General features: G+C 65.9%; 2 protein-coding genes across 2 annotated transcripts; both read left to right on the top strand.

Annotated features, from left to right (window-relative positions):
* Positions 1–317: 317 nt before the first annotated feature.
* Positions 318–3,957, top strand: LCN12 (lipocalin 12). The gene is made up of 6 exons (XM_044264201.1): positions 318–662; positions 1,037–1,173; positions 2,712–2,791; positions 2,878–2,982; positions 3,120–3,221; positions 3,851–3,957. The coding sequence occupies exons 1-6, from the start codon at positions 546–548 to the stop codon at positions 3,877–3,879; spliced, it is 570 nt and encodes a 189-aa protein (XP_044120136.1). The 5' UTR covers positions 318–545; the 3' UTR covers positions 3,880–3,957.
* Positions 3,958–18,972: 15,015 nt separating this feature from the next.
* PTGDS (prostaglandin D2 synthase) lies at positions 18,973–21,993 on the top strand. The gene is made up of 7 exons (XM_044264200.1): positions 18,973–19,171; positions 19,648–19,787; positions 19,882–19,958; positions 20,625–20,741; positions 20,873–20,974; positions 21,536–21,561; positions 21,845–21,993. The coding sequence occupies exons 1-6, from the start codon at positions 19,058–19,060 to the stop codon at positions 21,559–21,561; spliced, it is 576 nt and encodes a 191-aa protein (XP_044120135.1). The 5' UTR covers positions 18,973–19,057; the 3' UTR covers positions 21,845–21,993.
* Positions 21,994–22,498: the final 505 nt, after the last annotated feature.

Raw genomic sequence — 22,498 nt, 5'->3', positions numbered from 1 at the left:
CAGTGCGGGGGTGGCAGGCCTGGGCTCGGCACTCGGTGTTCCACAAGAACTTCGTGCCCCTGATCTTCAGGACTAAGAAAAGGTCAAGCTCCCTGTGTGGGACGGAACGTTCTGCCCTCCACCTGGTGGCAGGAAGGCTCCTGAGGCAGGGCCCGGACAGGGAGGCACCGCAGGCGTGGGGCACTGGGAAGGGGTTCCAAAGAGGGTTGGAGCTGGGGGACTTCGGACTCAGAAAGTGAGGTGCAGAGACATCCCTGGGAGCTAGTGGACCCAGCAAGCACCCCCAGCCCCTCCATTTTCTGCCAGTGTCCCTTCCTGGGCTGGGACCCAGATGCCCCCCGTCTTTGGCGGGCAGGATCTCAAGAGGGCCCCGCCCCTGCCCTGTCTGCCGCCAAGCCCTCTGCGGCCACCTCTTCTGCCAGTTCTGAGAAGGCACGCGAAAGGGGCCCGCCCCTGGGGAGGGGCACCTGGGGATGGGCCCATAAAGAGGGGAGGTCTGAATCGGCAGCCACCGGGACCACTTGCTTCCCCCCGTCCCTCCTGGGATGGGGCCTTGTGGTGCCCTGTGGACAGTCCTCGTCCTGCTGAAAGGCCTGAAGGGCCAGACCTCAAGCACCCCGCCAGGCCTTCCCTCCGTGTTACGGAACTTCCAGGAAGAACAGGTCTGGGGCCTGAAGGGACGGGGAGAAAGTCAGCCGGGGTCCAAGTGCAAGGAGCAAGGAGGGCCATGGTGGCCGGGGAAGGCACCATCCCGGGAGCCCAGCCTGGCCTCAGATCCCCCCACAGAGATTCCCGACTTCCAACAGAAAAGGTCCCTGGACAGCTGGACAGGCCTTCCTGGGCCAGCTGTTCCCTCCTATAACCCTGGCTAGTCCCCGTGCGGTGGGAACATCTCCATCAACTAAGGCCTGCGAATGCCAGGCGCTGGGCAAGTTCACCCCAGCCCTGCCGGTGTCATCGGTGCTCAGATGGGGAGCCACCGCCTGGTGAGGGCCCCTGGGCTATCCTGGGCTCTGCCTACCTCAGGTTCCCACAGTTCCAGGGAGAATGGTTTGTGGTCGGCCTAGCGGGCGGCACCCACAGGAAGATGGACAGATTCCTGCTGAACCCATTCACTGCAGTATTCGAGCAAAATAAGAACAGCCGCCTTGAAGTGTCGTATGCCATGACCCGGTGAGTGAGGATCCCTGGCCTGTACCCCTGGAACCTAATGGCTTCATGGCTTGAGGCCAGCATGGGCCCCAGTGCCCTGGTTCAGCACAGGCAGCCAGTGACCTAAGCCAGCTCTGGGGCACACACAAAAGAGGGGTGCGTTTACTGGATCACAGACTCAGAAGAGCCTCGAGGGCTTATGGAGTTCAGGTACAGCTGGATCCAGGAGTTCAAGCAGTGTGATCAGGGCCCCTTCAGCACCTCCCTCTCTCTCTCTCAGCTCTGTCTGTCTCAGAGCTCTGTTTGGGAAAGTTCTCACCTCGCAGGGATAAAACATTAGCCTGGGTTGATGTCCCTCTCAGGGCTCCCAATTCCAGAAAAGAGAGAGCATCCTGGTCAGCCTGGCAACGGCCTCTGACCAGGTTTTCTGGAGTCACGTGATCCTCCTGAACCCGTTGCTGCATCCAGGGTGACAGGGGCTCTGGCTGGTCTGTCCGAAAGAAGTGCCTCCCCGCTGGTCGGGAAGAAGCGGCCCCTGGGAATGAGGCGAGGGTGGTGCCATCCCCCTTTGGGGCCACCGGTGCCGTGAGGGCTTCTTTACCCTCACCACATCTTCAGCAGGCCTGGCGGGCTTCCTTGCCCACCTGCCTGGCTACACGGGAGAGAGGGCCTGGGAACATCTCTGGTTAGGGCTCTTTGGGTCTGAGGAATATGAAACGGACCGTAAGCGAGGCGGGTCCCTCACGCCGACCAAGGTAGGTCCGAGAGCTGAGAGCCTCCTCTGAGGGTCTCCCTTGGCCCCGGCCCCAGCCTGCCAGCTGCATGGGCCCTGCCACCCCAGAACCCCCCATTGTAGCATCTCAGATTCCTGGGGGCACCTGACTGGCCTGGCTCCTGTCGGAGGTTGATTAGAGGGGAGGAGGGGGACAGAGAACCCAGTGCAAGTGCAGGTGGGCCGAGAAGGCTTTGGGGCAACCTCCCCTCTCCCCCACCGGCAGGCCGGACTGTACTTGGTTGCTTCTCAAAACAGGTGTGTCACCCGAAGAGGCCTCTGCACGGCGGGAGGGCCTCCTGGGGCCCGAGCTGGGGGGCCTACCCGGCCGGCCCAGCTTCTCCCCATCTGGCCTGGCTCAGCGACGTCTGGGGCTGCTGGCTAGGGGCGCCAGCCATGATGCCCACCGGGCCCACTCAGGACTCCCGAAGGGGACCCTGCAACCAGAAACACCTTTCTGTCGCCATCGCACATACACAGGCATTAGGGGTCCCAGCCAGGCTGCGAAGGAGCGGCCAGTGGGTGGGCGCGCAGAGGCTCCAAGGGGATGTGTGAGGGCAAGGGAGAGCCCACACCTCGTCCTCCACGGGGGACAGCCTCCCTGGGGAGGGCAGCAAAGCTTCCTGTGTGGGGCCGCGCCCATGGCTTCCGACAGACGTCTCCTCCAGGTGCGCAGCTGAGGTCTGGCGGGGACTGGCTTCGGGGCCCTCCCCTGAGGGAGAGAAGGAAACCAGAGGTCTGGCCAGGTTCCAGAACCTTCCTCTTGTGTTCTCCCCTGCTCCCGCAGGGGCCGCCACTGTGTCTCCTGGTCCTACGTGCTGATTCCGGCGGCAAAGCCCGGGGGGTTCTCGGTGGACAGCAGGGAGGGTGAGAGGGTGACCGCGGGAGGCAGGGGGGCGGCCGGGGAGGGCGAGGGGCTCGTGCTGCGGCGTTACCTCCCTGTGTCCCGGCAGAGCCCGAGGAGGTCCAGGTGTACGACACTGACTACAGCGTGTTCGCTCTGATGCTGTTCAGAAGACAGTCCGGCGGCCAGAGCGTCCTCAGGGTCACCCTGCTATGTGAGGCCCCCCGGCGGCCGAGGTCCCGCTGGTGGGGTGGGGGAGAGAAGGGAGGGCGGGGGGGTGGAGTGGAGGGGTCCGGCACCGCCAGGGCAACAGCCACAGCTAAAGGCCGCGCCGCTGTCCCCCGGCCCCAGGCAGGGTGTGGGTGATCCAGACGGCGGTGCTGGACAAGTTTGTCTGCCTGCTGCAGGCGCTGGGCCTGTCGGACGACAACGTCGTCTTCCCGGACCTGACAGGTAACGGGCCCCCGGGCAGCCGCAGGGCTCTGCACCCAGCACGGGCCGCCCATGGCCCTCGAGAGCCCTATGGGAGCCCATGGGGGAGTGTGGCCTGCGTGCAGGGTCTACCTGCGGGGTCCTGAGCTCAAAGGAGGTTTCTCACAACTCCTTGGTCTCTGCCCCCACCCGGGGTCCCCCTGTCCCGGGCCACCCCCCCCGCCCGGGGTCCCGCATCCTGGGCCCCCTCCTCTCATTCCAGGAGCATTGCCCACGTGTATGACCACAGGTAAAGCACAGGCACACAGGCAGACACGCGATGCTGACGCGGGCACGCGTCCTGCTTACACACGCGTGCGTGCACGTGTGCACACCCAGGGACACAGCGTTCACAAGCACGAGCCTGGGAGGGCCCGGCTGCACCTCTGCAGCGAGCCTGGGGGCTGGGGGCAGGGTGGCACCCTGGAGGGTATGTCCCTCCGTCCCTGGCCAGCCTCCCGCACCAGAGTCTTCTCCCGGGCAGCTGCGGGCCCCCTCCCGCCCTTGGCCCCGGCGCCTCTCCCCTCCCCGGAGCTGCGGGCTCTCACGCCGCCTCTGGCTCTGTCCTGGCTCTGCTCCTCCTGCATCTGAGCCTCTGTCTCTCCCGTCAGAGTGGTCACCCCAGCCGGGAACCTGCTGAAGGTGGACGTGGCTCCCCCACGGCAAGGCCCCTCCCCTGCTCGCAGCGAGGAATAAAGGCTCTGTGTCGGGGTCCAGCCGTGTGAGCCACCGTGACCTTGGGGGGAAGTGCAAGTAGGGGAGGGCCCTCCGAGCGCACTCATGCCCACCCCTGCCCACCAGGCCCGTCCGCAGCCTCCAGTCTCCTTGGGAGTGTGTCTTCGCCGGTCACTGTGGGTCCCTGTGGGTCCCCTCCGTCCTGCCCACGTGGCCCCCAGGGACACGAGTTCACAGACCTCCCCACCTCCCCAGTCCCCAGAGCCCTGTAACTGCCATGAGGGGTGCAGCGGGGGGGCCCGGAAGAGGAGCAGCCTAGACACAGGTGCCCCGGCCTGGAGGGTGGGGGAGGGCTGGGCAGAGAGGTTTGGCTTCCTGTTGTGGGGGGCCGGCCGGACCCCCACCGGGTGTAGGGATCCTTCAGGTGCAGAGAGCTCTAACCCAGGACCCCAACCGTCTGTGCACACCTGAGAGGCAGCTGCCCTGTCCCAGATAGGACCAGTCTCCACCCCGCCCCCGCCCCACCATCCTGGCCCCATGGAGCTCCAAGCAGGGGGCAGCAGGCCAAGCCCAGGGCCTGTGGGGAAGCTGATCCCACAGAGATCAAGGAACATGGGGACCTCTCACTCCGTGCCAGATTGCATTTCTTTGGCCTGAGTGCCCCCCTCCCCACCCCGGTCTGGCCCTGTTCCTCCCTCAGGGCAGAGTCAGCGGAAGGGGATGAAAGCAGCTGGGCTGGGCTGGCCCTGGCCCTGGGCCAGTCTTTGTCCCTCTGGCGGCCACCTGGCCTGTCAGCTTCAGCCCTGGGTGGCAGGAGGGGCCCTTCACCATGGTGTGGGTCACACCTTCCTCCCGGCCTTTTCCACGGAGGCCACACAAAGCCCTGTACTGTGACAGTGACATCCATGAGCCGCCTAGGGCTTCCCCTGGTGCTGGGAGCACAGAGCTGCCTCCCAGAGGAGCGTTCCAGGCCCCAGATGGGGGGCGCTGCCGCCACACAGGGCCCCGGAGATCTCCAGCCGTAGCCCTCCCCACTGGTGTCCCCCCTACCCACGGCGCGCCCTCCCTGGGCCCACGGGCAGGTGTCCCACCGAGCCCACCTGCCGGCGGAGAGCTGGCCAGGGATGGCTGGGGCAGACAGGGCCGGGAGCTCAGGCCGGAGAGGAGGGGCCAGGGCTGGGCAGAGGGGAACGGGCAGGGCTACAGCCAGGGAAACAGAGACCCCTGCACACAACCCTAGTCTTCACTTGCTGCGGAAGGACAAAAGGTGCCTTGTGTACTAGTCCGAAGGGCACGTCATGATTTTGAGCGACTCAGGACCCCAGGGCTCTTCCCTCAGCCCTGCCTGCGGGCCTGGGTCCCTGGGGTGTCCCCATTCCTCAGTGACACACAGGACTTAGGACCCTGGAGGATGCCTGCAACCACCCCTGGCCCTTGTCCCAGCCCTGTCATTGGAGGGCAGGTGTCCCTCTCCCCACTCCTGAGGGACTGTGGTGTGGGTCCCAGCAGTACCTGTGGCCGAACGTGGTTCTCTACAGGGTCAGTGCAGCTGCGGGCTAAGCGTTGCCACAGCTGCCCAGGCCCCCCCCCCCGACGGCCCCCGGCCCCACAGCTTCTCTGTGAGCTGGTGAGAGCAGGTGGGCTGTCCAGCAGGACGTCCGTCCCCACGATGGACGGCACAAGTACCAGCCTGTCCGTAGGAGCAGTCAGTGCTGTGGGAACCTCCCCATTCTGGCCTAGACAGGCAGAAACCCTGTAAAGTGGGAAAGGCTTGGACCCCGGGGCCAAGGACACAGCTGGGTCCAGCTGCCCCAGGCTCCCAGGCTCCTCCGGTCCCCAGGCGGGGGCTGCCCGGTGCTGGCACCTGACGCCAGGGGACCACCTCCCAGTTCGTGCCCCTGCTTGCATCCCAGTCCCTCGGGGAGGCTCAGTCTGCCATTTCTCTCAGCCAAGACCCCCCAGCAGGTCCGCGGGTGCTGCCGCCATGGGACAGGCAGGGCAGGTGTGGGGGAGGGCCACGGATTGTGTCCCCGTCCCCCGAGGTGGAGCCAGGTGGCCATCGTTGAGCCCAGCTGAGCCACGCGTGGTGTTTGAGGGGACTCTGGGTCCGGGACCCCGTGGGCTCACGTCACTCTGCTTGCGTCCCAGCTGCTATGGTCTCAAGGGCGGCAAGGTGGACAGGACAGGACTGTGTCTGGACGGACTGAGAGACCGGCCTGCTGCTGGGGAGCCCTCCCCAGCCTCTAGGGCTCCCTTCCAGGGAAAGCGGCCCCCCAGAAGGGACGGCCGGCAAGGCCAAGCGACCCTTTGGGGCCCCACGTCTGCACCTGAGCCTGCTGGGTGCTTGACCTTCATGGTGGGGAGCTGCCAGGGCAGCAGGAGCAGAAGGGACATTTGGACAGCTCTGGGAGAGGGCGGATGAGGACTCCAGCACCGTGGGACCAGCCTGGGCACAGAGAGGCTGGGCACCGGCGGGGCCGCCAGACGGCAAGCTGGGTCCCTCGTCTGAAGACAGATGCTGTTGCCCCAACTGTTGGACTCATTTCTTTATGACATCATTTTCTTTCTATTAACTTGTAAATCTCACTTTGTTGGTTTTTTTTTTTTAAGATTTTTATCTATTTATTTGATAGACAGACAGATCACAAGTAGGCAGAGAGGCAGGCAGAGAGAGAGGAGGAAGCAGGCTCCCCGCTGAGCAGAGCCCGATGCAGGGCTCGATCCCAGGACCCTGAGATCATGACCCGAGCCGAAGGCAGAGGCTTTAACCTACTGAGCCACCCAGGCGCCCCTGTTAGGTTTTTTAAACCCTCTTTGAGTGCCCACTTCTGAGCAGCCGTCCTCCTGTCCGTCCCCAGAGCTCGTCCGTCTTCCCGGGCTGGACTCCGTCCCCGTAAACCCTGCGCCCGGCGCCCCCGCCACACGTGTGTGTCCGACTCCTCCGGCTCCTGGGTGTCTCCGCTCACGACTCACAACCGGTCCGTCCGCGCCGGGCTGACCGCACTCGGCACCGCGACCTCCAGCTCCGCCCACGTGGCCGCGGGGCCGGGATCCCCTCTGGAAGGGGGAGTCGCGGTCCGAGGTGTGGCCGGGCCGCGTCCTGCTCACCTGGGCCTGTCGGTAGCCGCTCGGGCCGCTCCCGTCCCTCGGTTCTTGTGAACACGAGAGTTCAGATCCCCCTCCACGACCTTTGTTTTAGAGAGGACAGGGGCGGAGGCAGAGTGCAGAGCCCGGCTCCGTCCCACGACTCTGAGATCCTGTCCTGAGCCGAAACACAGTTGGACACTTGACCGCCGAAGCCCCCCACGTGCCCCTGCTGCCCTCCGAGATTTTGTTCTATTCCTGTCCTGTGTTTTAATTCTGTGTTTTCCACCCGCAAGACGTGTTGAGGATGACACAGACCACGGTCCCCAGAGCCTGTGGTGCCCGCGCGTGGCCCTGCTCTGCCGTCCCTCCTGCTCAGTCCTGCCCCGTGTCTGTGTTTCGCTGCACACGTGCTGGGGACTACTTCAGGTTTTGTCTGAAAAGTCCTTATTTAGACCTTATTTCTTAAATACGAGCTGAGGGGGCGCCTGGGGGCTCCTTTGGTGCCGCGTCTGCCTTCAGCTCAGGTCGCGGTCTCGGGGTCCCGGGATGGAGCCCCCGGTTCGGTTCGGCTCGGCCTCCCTGCCCGGCGGGGTTCTGCCTCTCCCGCGGGCTTCCTCCTGCTGGTGCCCTCGCTCGCTTTCTCTCCCAAGTAAATAAATAATCTCCACAAAAACAAAAATACAATCTGGGCTCCGATCTGAAGTCCCGGGGACGGACACGACGTCGCCCGCTGCTCCGGAGTCGGGACCACGCGGACACCTGTGTAAACACAGCTCGGTGCGGCGCAGAGCATCCAGCATCCCCGAGAGCTCCTGGGCGGCCACGTGCAACCGGCCCCCTCCGCCTCTGCCCCGGCGGCCACGGGTCGGGGTCCATCTCCGCGGAGGAGTTGGGCCCGATGAGGGATCGCACAGCGCGGGCTCTCGCGGCCCCTCCAGGCCACCTACTCCAGGCCACTCCCAGGTCAGGGGACGGCCAAGGGCACTTCTCCTCCTTCTTGTTTTTCTCAGCAGGCCCAGCATGGAGCCCAGCCCAGGGCCTGGATTCATGACCCTCAAGACCTGAGCTGAGATCAAAGTCAGGACTCAAGTGACTGAGCCCCCAGGCGCCCCCATTCGGGTCCTGACACACCCGCAGGTTCTGCGGAGGGAGAAAGCCTCGCAGCGGAGAGAGGCCAGGGCGGGACGCAGGGGGCTCTGTGGGCCGAGGGCCTGACTCTTGGCTTCGGCGTGGGGCACGGTCTCAGGACGGTGGGGTCGAGGCCCGCATCGGGCTCCGGGCTCAGCGGGGCATGCGCCTCGCCCTCTGCTCCTGCCTCCGGCTCGGCTCTCCTGCTCTCCTCTCAGACGAACAAATATAAATCCTTTTATAAAAGGGGGTGGCCTATAAGGAAAACTCTAAAGGAAGAGCTTCAGAGCTGGATGAAGGGCCCAGACCGAGGCCAGAGTGCCAGCGGCCGGCCACCAGCAGGCGGGTCCCGGGGCTCAGCCCTGGCCCGGAGAACAGCCACCACGTGGAGGGCATTGAATGTATCGACTCATGTATCGATTCTGAATCAGACGAAGACGGTGTCTTTGAGGGGGGCGGAAAGGCGTCCACGCACTTTGCCAAATTGAAGCTGTAATATTGGCCACAGCCGCTAACATATGTACGAGCCCCTACACGTGCACACACACACGTGCCCCCACAATGCCCCACGTTAACAGAAGTGAAATGATGAATTGATGAAAACCAAAAGAGGCATCAAGAAGGTGAGAACAGGGGCGCCTGGGGGGCGCAGTGGGTGAAGCGTCGGCCTTTGGCTCAGGTCATGATCTCAGGGTCCTGGGATCAAGCCCCGCATCGGGCTGCTCGGCAGGGAGCCTGCTTCCCCCTCTCCCGCTCTCCCTGCTCGTGTTCCCTCTCTCGCTGTCTCTCTCTGTCAAATAAATAAATAAAATCTTAAAAAAAAAAAAAAAAGAAATCCCGGGTTATTTCATAATAAAGTAGGTTGAACCCATCAAGAACATACGAGATTTCTAAATTCATGTGCGACAATAATACGGCCGTGGGGTAACCGCAGCAGAAACGGAAGCACAAGGCGGGAGACAGCGCGGCCGTCGCTGCCGGAGAGGCCCACACGCCTCTCTTAGTAAACAGCAGTCCGCTCCGGGGGCCTGGAGTGCGGGCGGCACGGGGGCCAGGGCCCAGCCACGGGGCAAGGCTCAGGGGGTATCGCGGAGCAGAGAGCTTGGGAGCCGGGCAGCAGGAATAGGACATTTTCAGGTCCCTCAGGGATGGGGGCCGTGTGGCGGGAAGACCAGGCTGGGCTCGTCCCAGAACACTGGCCCAGGACAGGGCGGCCGTGGGCCCTGGGAGAGTTGCTGGCTGGACCGCGCAGCCGGCCCCGGCTCTGGGCCCTGTGCCTGCTGGGGCAAGTCTCTTGATCCTGCCCAGGAGCCCTGGTATCATCTGGGCCTGCTGTGCCTGGAGCAGCCCCCCAGGGTCTTCCGGAGGGACCCGTCTGTTTCCTGGAGGAGGAAGAGAGGGAGCAGGTGGACGGGGGTCCGTGTACAGTGTAGGGATCCGAGTGGGCGCTGGGGGCCCGCCCCTGTGGGTGCAGAGCTGGCTGCAGCCCTTCCCGCCCCGCTCCCGCCTGCACCCTGTCTAGGCCCTGAGGTCTTGGGCCAGCTCTCGGCCCTGCACCCCCCCACTGTGAGTGACTTGGGCCTGGTTCCCCACGTGTCCCCTCATGGGCGCCCCCGTGCGCGTGCACACATCGTGTAGGAGACGCTACCGCACGCGGGCTCGTGAGTGCCGTCGGGGCGCGGCAGGGTGGCGCTGGGGAAGCAGGCCTTTGGGAGAAATCCCTTTGTTCATCCTGGCGTGTGGGGAAGGATGGGGACCTCCTTCTGGGGTGTCCACGTTTCTGTGCGTCTGGGACACCTCTGCTGGGAAGAGAGGGGGGTGCAGCTTGTGTGTGGGGGCAAGTTCCCAGGAACAGGGGCTGGAGGAGGCCTCCAGGACCAAGCTGCCCCCTCCATGGGGCCCTCCGACAGGCAGTGGGGCCCAAGGGGTTAGAGCCCAGCATGGAGGGGAAATTCGGTGCTGGCGGGCCACACGCCCCCAGCCCGCCCCACACGAGCTGACTGGGAGCTGCGGGAAGGCACAGACCCTGGGAGTGTGAGGGGTCTCACCAGCCTTCCCTGCCCGGCACCCAGAGCGCCCGCGTGGTCACAGCCCTTCCTTCCTCACGACTGGGCTCACTGGAGAAGGCTTCTGAAGCCAGGGCGCCCGCGGCCACAGCTCTGTCTGCACCGTCCCAGGGCTGGGTGCCGGCGTGTCCTGCATCACCCACTCCCCGCGGTCTCCTGGAAGACCCAGGGGTCTTCTCCAGGCGGCCGTCCGGAGACCACTTCTGATGTCCCCCCGGCAGACTGGAAATGGGAGTGGGGCTTGGGGAAGGGGAGCTGTTGGTTCTGCCTCCCTGGGAACATCCTGGGGACCCTGTGACCCGAGGAACATAAGTGGGGGTCTGACTGCACACCCGCCTTCCCTGGTGAGCTAACTAAGGTTCCTAGGCTATTGGGGGGGCACTGAAACACCGTCTCTACCACATGTAGGCACATGGGCACCCACACGCACACGTGTGCACACGCAACATATGCATACATGTTACACGCGTGCACATGCACACGGATACACACGTGCACATAGGCACATGTGCAGACACATGCACCGGCACACGTGGGCACACACGCACACGTGCACGCACACACAGGGAGACCCACCTGCACACGCGGGCACACGCATGGGCACACAGGCACACACGCACAGAGACCCACATGCACACGGGCACACGCGGGCACACACGCACAGGAGCACATTCCATCCCTCTATTCTGAAACATCTCTTCTGTGTCTCGTCTGGAAGCTCTCCCCGTGGGACGTGCAGCCCGTATCAGGCAGGAATGCTCTGGCAGGAAGCTGTTTTGTTTTGAAGGAAGTTATTTTATTTCTTGGGTTTGTGTGGATTAACTGGGAGTTGGGTTTTTTCCACTCTCTCAGCTGCTGGCCCTCTGAGACCCTGGGCAGCCGATGTCCCTGGAGCATCTGTGCACGCCAGCAGGGTTCCCTGGCTCTGTCCCCACTGGGGAGGGCCATAAGCTGCTCCTGGGGCTGGTGGCTGGGAGCTGGGGGGAGGCCTGGGGCTGTCCCTGGGAGCGGACTCCACTCCTGGGGGTTCAGGGTGGAGGATACGGTGCCCCGCCCTCTGTGGGGTCTTCACCCGCATCTGTGGGGCCTGCTTTGGGCCTCCCCTCCCGGAAAGCCCTCAGAGACTGAGGGGCAGCTGGTGAATGGGGCCCTTGAGCATGGCGTCCACCACTCTCTGGTCCCCACTGGCCTCGCGGGGCCAGCGCCGGGCAGATGCTGCAGGGCTGCCCCATTGTGGGGCCACGGGCGCCCAAGAGGGTCCCGCTGGGAGCCATCTGGGGATGGCCAAGTCCGTGCGCTCTCAGGGCTGCAGGGAGGGGCGGAGAGGGGCCGGGACAGAGCCTGGACACGGGCACAGGAGGGGAGGGTGCAGCCCTCTCCCTCATCGTCAGGTGCTGGTTTGCAGGGCTCAGAGCCCTGACCCTGCAGACCTCTTTACTTCCGGGGGCGTGCGTACAGTGAGGCAAGGGCACAGCACCCCCACACCTAGGTAGAGGCTGGGGACTGAGTCTGAGCGGAGGGAAGGAGGAACCCAGTCAGGCAGAGATGAAGGTCTCCCTCCACCTGGGCCGGGAGAGGTGCCTGCTGTCCTCACACGGGGACCATGACCTTGAAGCCGTGGTCTGCCTTCACCTCCTAAGTGCTGGGAGGACATCGTGACCTTCCCGTTTGCCTCCCCCTGGGTGCTGGGGATGGGCAGAGCCCACGCTGCCCTGGGAAGCCCGGGAGCCGCCTCCCCAGCAGCACTGACGACCAGCGAGAGCTGGAGGCTGGGGAGGTTGCCCTGGGCCCGACACCGACAGGTGACCGTGGCCGCAGCTGGCCTCTTGCCGTAGTGTCCGCCCTGGGCCGCGGAAACAGCGGGAGACCGGTCGAGGGCTTGGCACGAGCCTGGGTCTGGGCCTGCGGGGCACGTGAGGCTGCCGCCTTCCAGAACCCTCTCCTCACGAGCCCCTCAGCAGCTGCCCACCCAGCGTGATGGGATTCGCCCCTTCCCAAATCCGAGGAGAAGCCCAATGACCCCGCCTCCTCCCCACCCGGCAAAGCTCTTTCCCTGGTCTGGCCAGAGTCGGGCAGGACGGCTGCCCCACACGTGCCCCTCAGGGAGGGTGTCCACGCCCCCTGCCAGATCCTTCCAGTCCGAAACCCCAACAGCCAGTGGCGTGACAAGGCGCAGCACTGCCGGAGGCGTGGGGGACCTGGAGCAGAGCCCCAGGCCCAGACTGCAGCCCCGCCAACCCCGCCCCGCGTGGGGTCCCAGGCTCAGTCTGGGCAGTGCGGCCCCTAGTCCCACTTGCCACCCAGCCTCACCCCTCCCAACCCATCCCAACCGCTCCTCTGGCTCTGGGCTCATCCAAGGCTGAACCTTCCTGCCCCATGGCCAGGCGAAGTCCCAGGCACGGCTGTCCTGGCCGCTCTGGGACAGCTGGGCTCCGTGGCCGGCGTTCCCACACGGGAAAGGACAAGCCTCTGTCTGGGAGTGGGCACAGCCTGTGCCCTCCTAGTCCAGAAGCCAGACTCCAGGACATGCTGCCTGTGACCTCCCTTCCTCTGACCCCAGTGGCCAGCCTCCCCTGGGCCCCATCATGGTTCCAGCCGCCCCTTCCCTGTCCTCATTCTTTCCCTGTCTGTAACCTCAGCTCTCCTGGCTCTGGGCCCCGGGGGCACAGCCACTGTGGGGCCCCGCCCCGTGCAGCCACAGCCCCCCGCTGCCTCCTTTCCACCTCTCACTCCCTTCCTGCGCGCGCTCAGCCAAAACAGCGGACATTCCCAGCCTCCTGAGCCCCGGGCCCCTGCAGACCCACTACCGCCCTCTCTAACTCTGGGGGGTGGGAGGCCCCCCACAGTGTCCCTTCTCTTTGCTACTAGAGCAGGCCTGACCTGAGTCCCTTGGCCCCACGGTCATCCCTTCCCACGTGCCCCCCAGGACAGCCAGTGCTAGCCCCAGGGGTGGGAGCCCAGCTGGCCCCTGGACAGGGCAGGGGTGTGCAGACGAGATCTCCAGCAGAACCGGGCCAGAAGCCGGGACACCCCCTTGGGAGGGCAGGTGCGTGGAAGGGGAGGCAGGGTCCTCCCTGGCGATGGCCGGGTCCCGCCCGCCCGCTGGAGACCGCGGCCAGAGTAACTTCCAGGCCCGAGACCAGCGGCTGTCAGACTGGGCTGCTGCTTTCCTTCGAGCGAGTCTCTTCCCACTGCCCAACAAGGCCTTGCTGTGCCCTGTCCCCACACTCCTCCCCCAACAGAAATGAACGCTTGGTGCCAGGAGGAGCCAGCTCGCCTGCCCGGTGACCCGCGGGGTGGGCGAGGGCGGCAGGCCAGGCCGCAGCCGGCTCCCAGAGCACAGGTTCTAGCCCGGGTGGGAGCGGGGCGTCCTCGCCTCTCACTTAACCCTGAGGCCCCTCGCCCGGAGGGCCGGCCGCGGTCCTGGGCTCTCAGGACCGACAGAGCCACCGTGGACGGCATCTAGCAGAGGCCGGCCAGGAGCCCGGGGAGCAGGGTCGTGTAGGCCCCTGGAGGGCCTCCCTGGGGGCCATGATGGGCACCCATGCCCAGGGTGCCTGCTGCCCGGCCCCGCAGGGCCCAGAGCCCCCCAGCCCTTCCAGGTGACCGCCCTGGTGCTGGGCCTGCTCGGAACTCTGGTTGCCTCCCCGTGGAGTCACCTTGGGCCCCCAGGGAAAGGCAGGAGCTCCCACCTCAGGGGCTGGCTTCAGCCAAGGACCAAGGACACGAGCTCTCTTCTGTTGGGACCAGGAACCCCTGTGGACGCCGGGACCGGCCTGACGCGGCCCCGTGATAGAGCCAAGAAATCTTCCAGAATCAGGAGACTCCACTGGGTCCCTGAATGAGCAAGGCTCTGCCCAAAACTGTCCTTCGGGCTTCTGGGTCTTTGGGAAGAGGGACGCCCAGGTGAGCTCACGGGGACCCAGGAGGGCCTATCTGTTAACCCGCCCAGGGCCCTCTCCCCCAGCCCTCACACAGGTGATGGGCAGGCTCCGGCCCCCACCACCACTGCCTCGCTGGACCCTTCTGGAAGCCAGCTGCCCTGGTGCTGAGTGTCACAGCTATGGGGGGCGGGGGGTGTGCGGGAGCACGGCGGCGGCCGGACCCCTTCCCGGGGCAGCCCCCAGCCCTGGCTTCCTGCTGGCCAGGAGTGGCCTCAGCTTACCCTGACCATCTTTCGGCGGGGTCTGGAAACGAGGCACAGACTCACTCAGGGCCCCCACGGGAGAGCCACCCTTCCATGTAAGGTCGCGACAGGACTCAGGGGCCCCACATGAGGTCGACTCTGGATTTCTGCCCAGACCATGCAGGCCGCACTTCTCCTGCACGGCTCCTGTCCCTGTCCCCTCTCTGTGCCTGTCCCCTCTCTGTGCCTGTCCCCTCTCTGCAGACTCCTGGCAACCTGGCAGCTCTCTCTCCCAGCGTGGCCGTGTCACCGTCCCTCAGAGAGGAGAGGGACAGAGAGCATTCCTGGCCGGGGAGGAGCTCTGAGCTGGACCTTGCACCCCCCCTTCCTCTTTAGGTCCTGGTGCCCGACCCAGAGTCACTAACCACGCTACCCCCAGCTCTCTGCTTTAGGCAGGTGCTGGCTCCTGGCCACCTGCCCTAGGTGGCCTTCGGTCCCAGTACAGCACAGAGATGCCACTGATGGCATCTGGGGAGGGCTCCCGGGAAGGGGATAAGGCCTTCGGGGATTCTCTCTAGCGGATTCTCCTTGAGCCAGAGCACGGCCTCTTCCAGACTTAAACCCTCTGAGAACCCAACAGCCAGCCTCCTCGACACTTCCCAAAGCAAGAGCATCTTGTGGGGGGTGAGCCCCGGGGCAGCGTGGCAGGGTGGGTCCAGCTGTCCGGGGGGCCACCCCTGCTCAGCAGCTCAGGGCCCCCTCAAGGCCCCTTCTCACAGACTGGGGGGAGCTGACTGCCAAGCAGAAGGTGGGTGGGGTCCACAGGTCCCTGTGAGGTCCTTGTTTGAGGCCAGAGGACACTGTGAGCCGCAGGTCAGTGAGAAGTCACCAGGGCGCCTGGACAGCCTCAGCCCTGGAGAGCCATCTGTGGGGGATGCTGCTGTCCCGCCCCCCCGCCCCCGAAGAATGAGGTCAAGCCTAGGCCCTGGCCGCCATCTTGTATCCGACCGGGCAGACCAGAGGCAGAGCAATGGCCTTGAGGACCTCTCCAAGATGAGGCGGCCAACTCCTGACAACCCCGTGTCCCAAAGCCGCTGCCGTCAGAGCCTCCTCCTGCCCCAGCTGTCCTCAGGCAGGAGACCGTCCTCAGCCCCGCGCCTGGGCTGCAGGGCCCCGGGGGTGCTCAGCCTCGTCTCTGTGTCCCGAGCGAGCTGGGTGCTGCAGTGGCCTGGCAGGGGCCCCCGAGAGGCCATCCCCCGTGCCACGAACGCACACTGTCAGCCACGCCCACCCTGTCCCTCTGAGACCCGCCAAGCCACACATGGTCTCCAGGAGGGGCCTCCCCAGCGCCAGCGTCCAGCACGGACGAACCCCCCATCCCCCATCCCCACGTCAGCTGAGCAGGGGCCCCCCTGTGCAGCAGAGACGGCCAGCTCAGAGCTGCTGACCACACAGGGCTCAGCTCCGAGCACAGTGAACGGGGGCGGGGGGAATGCAGAGTGCAGGGGGAGTCCTGTGACTGCGGAGGACGCGGGGACGGGGCTCCTGGACGCCCCCTCCCCCTCCCAGATCTCCATCGCACACCTGGACCCCGCAGCCCAGGAGTCCCGGCCCCCCCCGCCTCCTCCTCTACCTGCCGGCCCAACAGACCCTGTGGCACCCGTTTCCTGAGCCCCGAAATTGTCCCTCAGGCCCTTGCGCTGGGACAGGCCCAGGCCTCCACCGTCCCTCCCTCTGCTCAGGGTCACCTTGAGGAAACAACGGGTGAGGGCCTGTAGGGGCCCCTGTGGGAGGGCCTGAGGAGGTCCGGAGCAGAGGGCAGGGCCCTCCGCACAGATGGAGAAGCTGAGGCTCAGGAAGGTGGCCACAAGCCAGGGTCCCCCTGTCCCTGCCCAACCAGGTCACCCTTCTCCTTTAGCCGTCTGCTGAGCTGCTCCAGCAGGAACTGCTGGGTGGCCTTGAGGGTCTCCTGGAGGAGACCACTCCCTCCCGGAGTCCTGACCCCACTCTCAGAGACCCCAGACAAGAGCGGCCACCCGGCCCTGCCCCAGGGGCCTCCATGAGAGGGGGTGTGAGGTCAGGCCCCGTACTCCACCGTATTTATGGAAGGCCACCTGGGCCATAGGGGGACGGAGCAACGTCCCAGGCTCAGGCCTCTGGACCACGCCCACCCCAGCAGCACTCCCCGCCCCTCTGCTCACGGCCGCCTGGGGGAGACGGGGCATGGGGGGGGGGGGACAACTGGCCTGCTGCTTCCCACCAGGGAAATGGCGGGGGAGGACGCGGTCCCTGACGCTGGGTCTGAGGACGGGACACTGGGGCTCCCGGGAGCCACTCTGTGCTCAGGAGGACCTCGTCCCACCAGGATTTGTGGGACCCCCCAGGGGTCTGGTCACAAGGGCCCCTCCTGGCAGGTTAGCCCAGCCTTCCCAGATGAGAGCTGCCCAGATCCGTATCTCCAGGATCCTGCTGTCCTGGGTCACCTCTTCCCCCCGACTCTGGGTCCCACTGCCCTGGGTCAACTCACTGCCTCAGCCCAGGCGAGACTCGCCACTGGCGGAGATGTCCTTGTCTTAGGGCAGCCTGGGCTGCTAAGGGACCTGCAGCCCGGCCATACAGAGAGCCACAGACCTCCCTACGGCCAAAGGGCTGCCGGCCCAGTGCCCACCTGGGGCTGCAGCCTTGTCGCCCAGGCCTTCCTCCGCACTCCTCTTCCTGCCCCTGCCCCATCCTGGAGGGAACTCCCAGGCCGATTCCTAGGACAGCCCAGGGGCACTGCAGAGTCTTGGGGTCAGCACCCCAAACCCTGCCTGTTCTGACGGACTGTTGCCCACAGCCCAGTCTGTGGATGGCATCCGAGGAGCCGGGGTGGAGGTGGGAGTCTTAGGCCAGCCTCTGCCCCCTCCCCTGCACCGCCGCCCCCCTCCCCTGCACCACCGCTCCCCCACACTCCCATTTCCCTCTCAGGTGTCTCCTGCTTCTCCACCCCACCCCACCTCCGGAGTCCCCTGCCAGCTCAGGAACCCACCTGGCTGTCCCCCAAGGCTGCCCAGCTGAGGGGCCCCTAGGGTGCTCCAGTCTGCACCCCCTAGCCCCCAGGGAGGGTACCTCACGTCCCTGGCCTGGATGTCAGGGCCGCAGCACAAAGGTCTGGGGAGGGGAAGAGGCTCCAGACCCGCGGCTGCCCAGCCCCCTCCACCCGGCAGCCCAGTCTCAACCCTTCCACAGAACTGCCACACTTGTTTTTCCAGGATTTCTGAGATCCCAGCCTCCCAAGGGGAGACTAGGCCAGTCCCACCAGGACAGGCTCAGCCCCTCCCCCCAGCAATGGCCGCAGGGCAAGGGGCTAGCCAGGGCCAGAAGCCGGTGGGGACTGCGGTACAGATGTCCCCACCCCACCCTGCTAGGACCCCTGGGCCTGGTACCCGCCCTCCTGCCCTCACAAGGTGGGTAGCTGTGCTCATGCTGGTCCCATTCAGGGAGCTGACCTGACCCCACGCTTCCCCCTTGATCACTTCTGAACAGCCTTGGGGCCGGTCCAAGGCCAGAGGCCAGGGCTGCCAAGAATCCAGCTTCTGGGCAGAAGCCCTGGGACGGGGGTCTGCACCCCCCCGAATGGTCTGCAGATGACCAGCCCCCGTCCCCCCACTGACCACAGCTACTAACCCTCTGTGTCCGCACAGAAACTCTTTCCCCTGCCTCATTTCTCCTCCCAGGGCCAGGGCCCTGCCTCCTCGCCTCCCCCAAGACGCTCTCCTGCTCATAGTGGCCAGAGCTGCCCTGCGCTGAGCCCCCGCCGGCCTGGGATGACTTGGGGCCGAAGCAGAAGGACAGGGTCACCTGTGAGGGCTCAATAGGGCACAGGACCTCAGAGACAGCCTGTCCACCCAGGGAGGCCTCTGCGGGCAGGGAGACACCATCTCTGTGCGCAGCGGTTAACAGCCTGAGGCCCTCATGGCACTCCTGGCCGGACTGCCGGGCAGGACCAGTGTAACTGGAAGCTCACACAAAGAGTGGGCTTGTGCCCCAGGCTGGGGGGCCCCAGGCTGAGAAGGGTACCCAGGGGGACCCCAGCCCCAGCCCCAGCAGCCAGCTGTGGGGGAAGCTGTGCCCAGCACGTCTGGCCTTCGGGCCCTACTTGGTTACCTTGGTTACTGCGGCCCAACTGGGCTGTCACCATCCAGCCCACTGGCCCTTTCAGAACCAAACTCATACAATGCAAGCCCCACCCCACCCCACCCCATCCCCCACCCCCCACCCCGCCCAGGGTCCCTGGGCAGTGAGAGAGAATGACGGGAGGGCTTGTGGGAGGGGTCCCAGCCCCAGGTCAGACATGCTCAGAGGTCCCAGGCAAGGCAGTGCCAAGACACGTGCTCCCTACCCCCATCCGGGCTGCTGGGCAGCATCTCTGGGACTGGAGAGAGGACCAGCCTCACAGGAGCCTCTGCCCTCGCTGAGCGGCAGGTGGCAGAGCCCAGGCCATGGTCAGAGCCTCTTACATAAGCAGCCCTGCGGGGGGCGAGGCTGCAGCTGGCCTCCAGCGCCCTGTCCGCCCCCAGCATCACGGCATCAGGCATCACGAGCCTCCAGTGGGCTGTCCTTGGGCCCTGGGTGGAGGCCAAGCCAGGCCCATATATAGGGGTCTCTCCAGTGGCCTCTGCTCCTCCTGCCGCCTCCCTCCCTCTGCCTGCGCGGCTGGCATCACAGGCCCTGGTCACACACTCAGCTCCAGGACAATGGCCGCTCTGCACACGCTGCGGATGGGACTGGTCCTGCTGGGGGTCCTGGGAGTCCTGCAGACGGGGGCTCAGCCCCAGGTGTCCCTGCAGCCCAACTTCCAACAGGACAAGGTGAGGGGCTCCCCTGCACAGGGCCCTGTCGCGGGAGGGCGGCGCTCTCTGGGGCCGAGCTGTCTTCCCGGGAAGGGAGCTGAGCAGCAGAAGGAGGCTGACCAGAAGGGCCCCAGTCCCCCGGCCTGCGGCCGTCCGCCAACCCAGAGAGCAGAGCCGCGGCTCCCCGGCGGGCAGGGAAGCACGCGCGTCCGTGAGCGCGCACACGCCACGTGCGGACACGCGCGCCCGCGCCATCCCTGCGCGTCCCCCTCTCCGCCAAGCTCAAGACGCCCGAGGGAACAGGCGCACGTTCCACACCTGGGTCCCGGGTCACGCGGTGCGAGCGTGCGACGGGGACGGCCAAGTGGGAGGGGAGGGGAGGGAAGGGGCGGGGGCGGGGGCGGGCTCCCGGGCTCCCCGCGCCCCACTCCCCGCCGCCAGCCAGGCCCGCCCGCGAGGGTCCTGGCCGACCCGGGCGGGTCCGTTCGCCGCAGTTCCTGGGGCGCTGGTACACCTCGGGCCTCGCCTCCAACTCGAGCTGGTTCCGGGAGAAGAAGAGCGCGCTGTCCATGTGCGTGTCCGTGGTGGCCCCGACTGCAGACGGAGGCCTCAACCTCACCTCCACCTTCCTCAGGTGGGGCGGCAGGCCGGGCCCTCCCCGCCCCGGGGCCACGGTCTAGGGACAGCCCCTGGCCTGACCCCTGACCCCTTCCGTGGCCTGCCCCCAGGAAAGAGCAGTGTGAGACGCGGACCCTGCTGCTGCGGCCGGCAGGAACCCCGGGCTGCTACAGCTACACCAGCCCCCGTGAGTGGGGCCCCCTCAAGTGCCCCCTGCGTCCAGCTCCCACCGGGCGACCCCCCAGCGCCAGCACTACAGAGGGCGGGCTGGTGGCCCCTCCACGGGAGTCTGCTAGCCCATGGTCTGGCCTGGACCTGCCCAGGCTCCGGTAGGGGGTCCACGAACCCTCTCGGGCACTGGGTACTCTTTGGGGCTGACCTCCAGGCCCCTCCCTGCCCCCAATAATGGTATTTCCTCAGGTGAAGCATATAAGAGTAGCCCCCCAACTCCCTCACTGCTCCCCAAGGTTTCCCAGCCCAGGAGCGGGGCCAGGGGCCTCTTCACCCCCCCACCCCACCATTTACCCCCTTCCTTGGGGACAGCTTCCCCCTGGGAAATCTTTCCTATTCTTCCCAGTTCTGGCCGAGGGGTTTGTGGGTGCACCGTGACCCCTAATGTTCTGATCCTGTGTCTGCTGACCTCCTGGATTTCTGGCCGGAGGACCCTGGACCTGCAGAGTTCAGGGTTGTCTGGGCAGGAAGCTGGGGGCTGGCCACCTGTCTCTCTCGGAGGGGGGTCTTCCCCGGCTCCTTCCCACAGCGGGCCCAGGGAGAGAGCACCCCTTCCCCAGCAGAGGTGGGCCGGAGGTCTGGGATCAGGGTTCCCAACCCGGCTTCCCTCCCGGCTTCCCAGACTGGGGCAGCACCCACGACGTGTGGGTGGTGACGACAGACTATGACGGGTTTGCGCTTCTCTACACCGCGGGCACCAAAGGCCTCGGCCGGGACTTCCACATGGCCACCCTCTACAGTACGCACCCCACCCCGGGACTTACAGTCCGGCCGGAGATGGCTGCCTGCTGGGGGGCTTCCCAGGCCGCGGGGTGGGGCCGCCTGGGTCCTCCCCCACCAGAGGCCAGCGGCTTCTCCTTCCCACCGCAGGCCGCACCCAGACCCCAAGGGCCGAGATAAAGGAGAAATTTAGCACCTTTGCCAAGACCCAGGGCTTCACAGAGGACACCATTGTGTTCCTGCCGCAGACTGGTGAGGGGGGTTGCTAATCTGATGGGGAGGGGATTACGGTCAGATCTGAGGCAGACAGTGTCCTGATTCCGGGGGCGTGGTGCATCCGGCCAGACCGCCCACGGACCGTGATCGGCACACTGTGGCCTCTGGACTGGAGGCAGCCTGTTCTCACCCCAGACCTTGGCCTGCAGCCCCTGGGCGGGACACAGGAAGGTACTCCTTCTGCAGGAAACCGCCCCCCACCTCCCCAGTTTCACCAAGCAGCCGGCATTCCAGGCCCCTGGTCAGCCCTCGGGACACAGGGTCCCCAGCATGGTGGGAGGCGGGCACTTGAAACAGAACTGGTGGGGGGGGGTTACAGGAACACATGGGGGCTCAGGGCCCAGGACTTCCCTGAGGCAGGCAGCCTCTCCGGGCTCAGTTGGGGACAGGGCTCCTCCCACCTGGGAGGAGTGTGATGGACTCAGCCCTTTTGGGGGTGCTCTACTAGACCAGTTCTCCAGGGCTGCCAAGAGGGGGCGGGGAAAGTGGCCCTGGCCTGGGGCACTGACCACAGTCCCTGGGGGTCTTTCTTGGCAGATAAATGCATGGAGGAGCACACGTAGGTGAGTGTGGCAGCGGGGGGGCCGGCTGCACCCAGCAGTGTCCACTCACACCGCCGGAGCCCGCGCCCCTGTCCCCCATGCAAGGGTGGTCCCAGGCACATGGGGCTGCCCGAGGGGGAGGGGCTCCACTGGGGTTCACGAGGTTCCTGGGGGTTAGAGGAGCTGGAGGCTGGGAATGGCACTGGTGGGGTCAATGGGAAGGGGGTTCCCGGAGAAGCTCCCCTGCGGCGGGGGAGGGGGCGGTACTGCCTGCCCCACCCACTGGCCCCACTCTCTCTGCCAGGTGACCCCGGCCCTCAGGACCTGGCCATCTGCCCTGCTCTGCTCTCTCCTCCAAGACCCCGAAGCCCCCAGCCCTGGCTCCTCCCTGCCCCCACCTTTGCCCCCTCAGGCGTCCTCCTGGCTTTGAGAATAAACTCCAGAAGCAAATCAGCATCGCGCTCTTGCCCATCTGTTCTGCAGTCCTCGCTGCCCACAGCCTGGCTCTGGCCCTCTCCCTGTGGACCTGACCACACCCCACTCACTTTGGGCCTCAGTTTCCCTCCCAGAGACCTTCCCAGAAAGTCTCTGAGCCTGGCTCTTCATGACCCCCTGAGGGGTGGGCAAGGGGCCCGCTAGTGTTTGTTCCCGGTGGGGCGGGTCCAAAGCAGGGAGCAGCCCCTTCGCGGCCCTCCCTCAATTCACCGCGGCTCTGACCTCGCCACAGTCCCTCCAGGCAGCTGCTTCTGGGCTGGAGCCCATCACCCCCTCCACCCTGGACAGCTGCCCCCTCACTCCGAGTCTGGAGGCCCGAGGGCCCGGGGAGCTTTGCGCTCGCCGCGTTTTTGAAGGCGTGGGGTCAGGACCTCAGACGGGGCGGAGATCAGGGACCCAGAGGACAGAGAGGAAGGTGGCCACCCTGTCCGCACCCCCCACACTGGGATGGACTGACTGGGCA

This window comes from Neovison vison, chromosome 9 (genome assembly GCF_020171115.1).
Source record: "Neovison vison isolate M4711 chromosome 9, ASM_NN_V1, whole genome shotgun sequence".
NCBI lineage: Eukaryota > Metazoa > Chordata > Mammalia > Carnivora > Mustelidae > Neogale > Neogale vison.
This window is presented reverse-complemented; position numbering and strand designations above follow the sequence as displayed.

Excerpts from the sequence above, each read along its gene's own strand:
- PTGDS (XM_044264200.1), top strand. The coding sequence starts at position 19,058 with ATGGCCGCTCTGCACACGCTGCGGATGGGACTGGTCCTGCTGGGGGTC. Across the intron at positions 19,788-19,881 it reads CTCACCTCCACCTTCCTCAG|GAAAGAGCAGTGTGAGACGC; the intron begins GTGGGGCGGCAG and ends GCCTGCCCCCAG. Across the intron at positions 20,742-20,872 it reads CCACATGGCCACCCTCTACA|GCCGCACCCAGACCCCAAGG; the intron begins GTACGCACCCCA and ends TTCCCACCGCAG.
- LCN12 (XM_044264201.1), top strand. The coding sequence starts at position 546 with ATGGGGCCTTGTGGTGCCCTGTGGACAGTCCTCGTCCTGCTGAAAGGC. Across the intron at positions 663-1,036 it reads GGAACTTCCAGGAAGAACAG|TTCCAGGGAGAATGGTTTGT; the intron begins GTCTGGGGCCTG and ends AGGTTCCCACAG. Across the intron at positions 2,792-2,877 it reads CTCGGTGGACAGCAGGGAGG|AGCCCGAGGAGGTCCAGGTG; the intron begins GTGAGAGGGTGA and ends GTGTCCCGGCAG.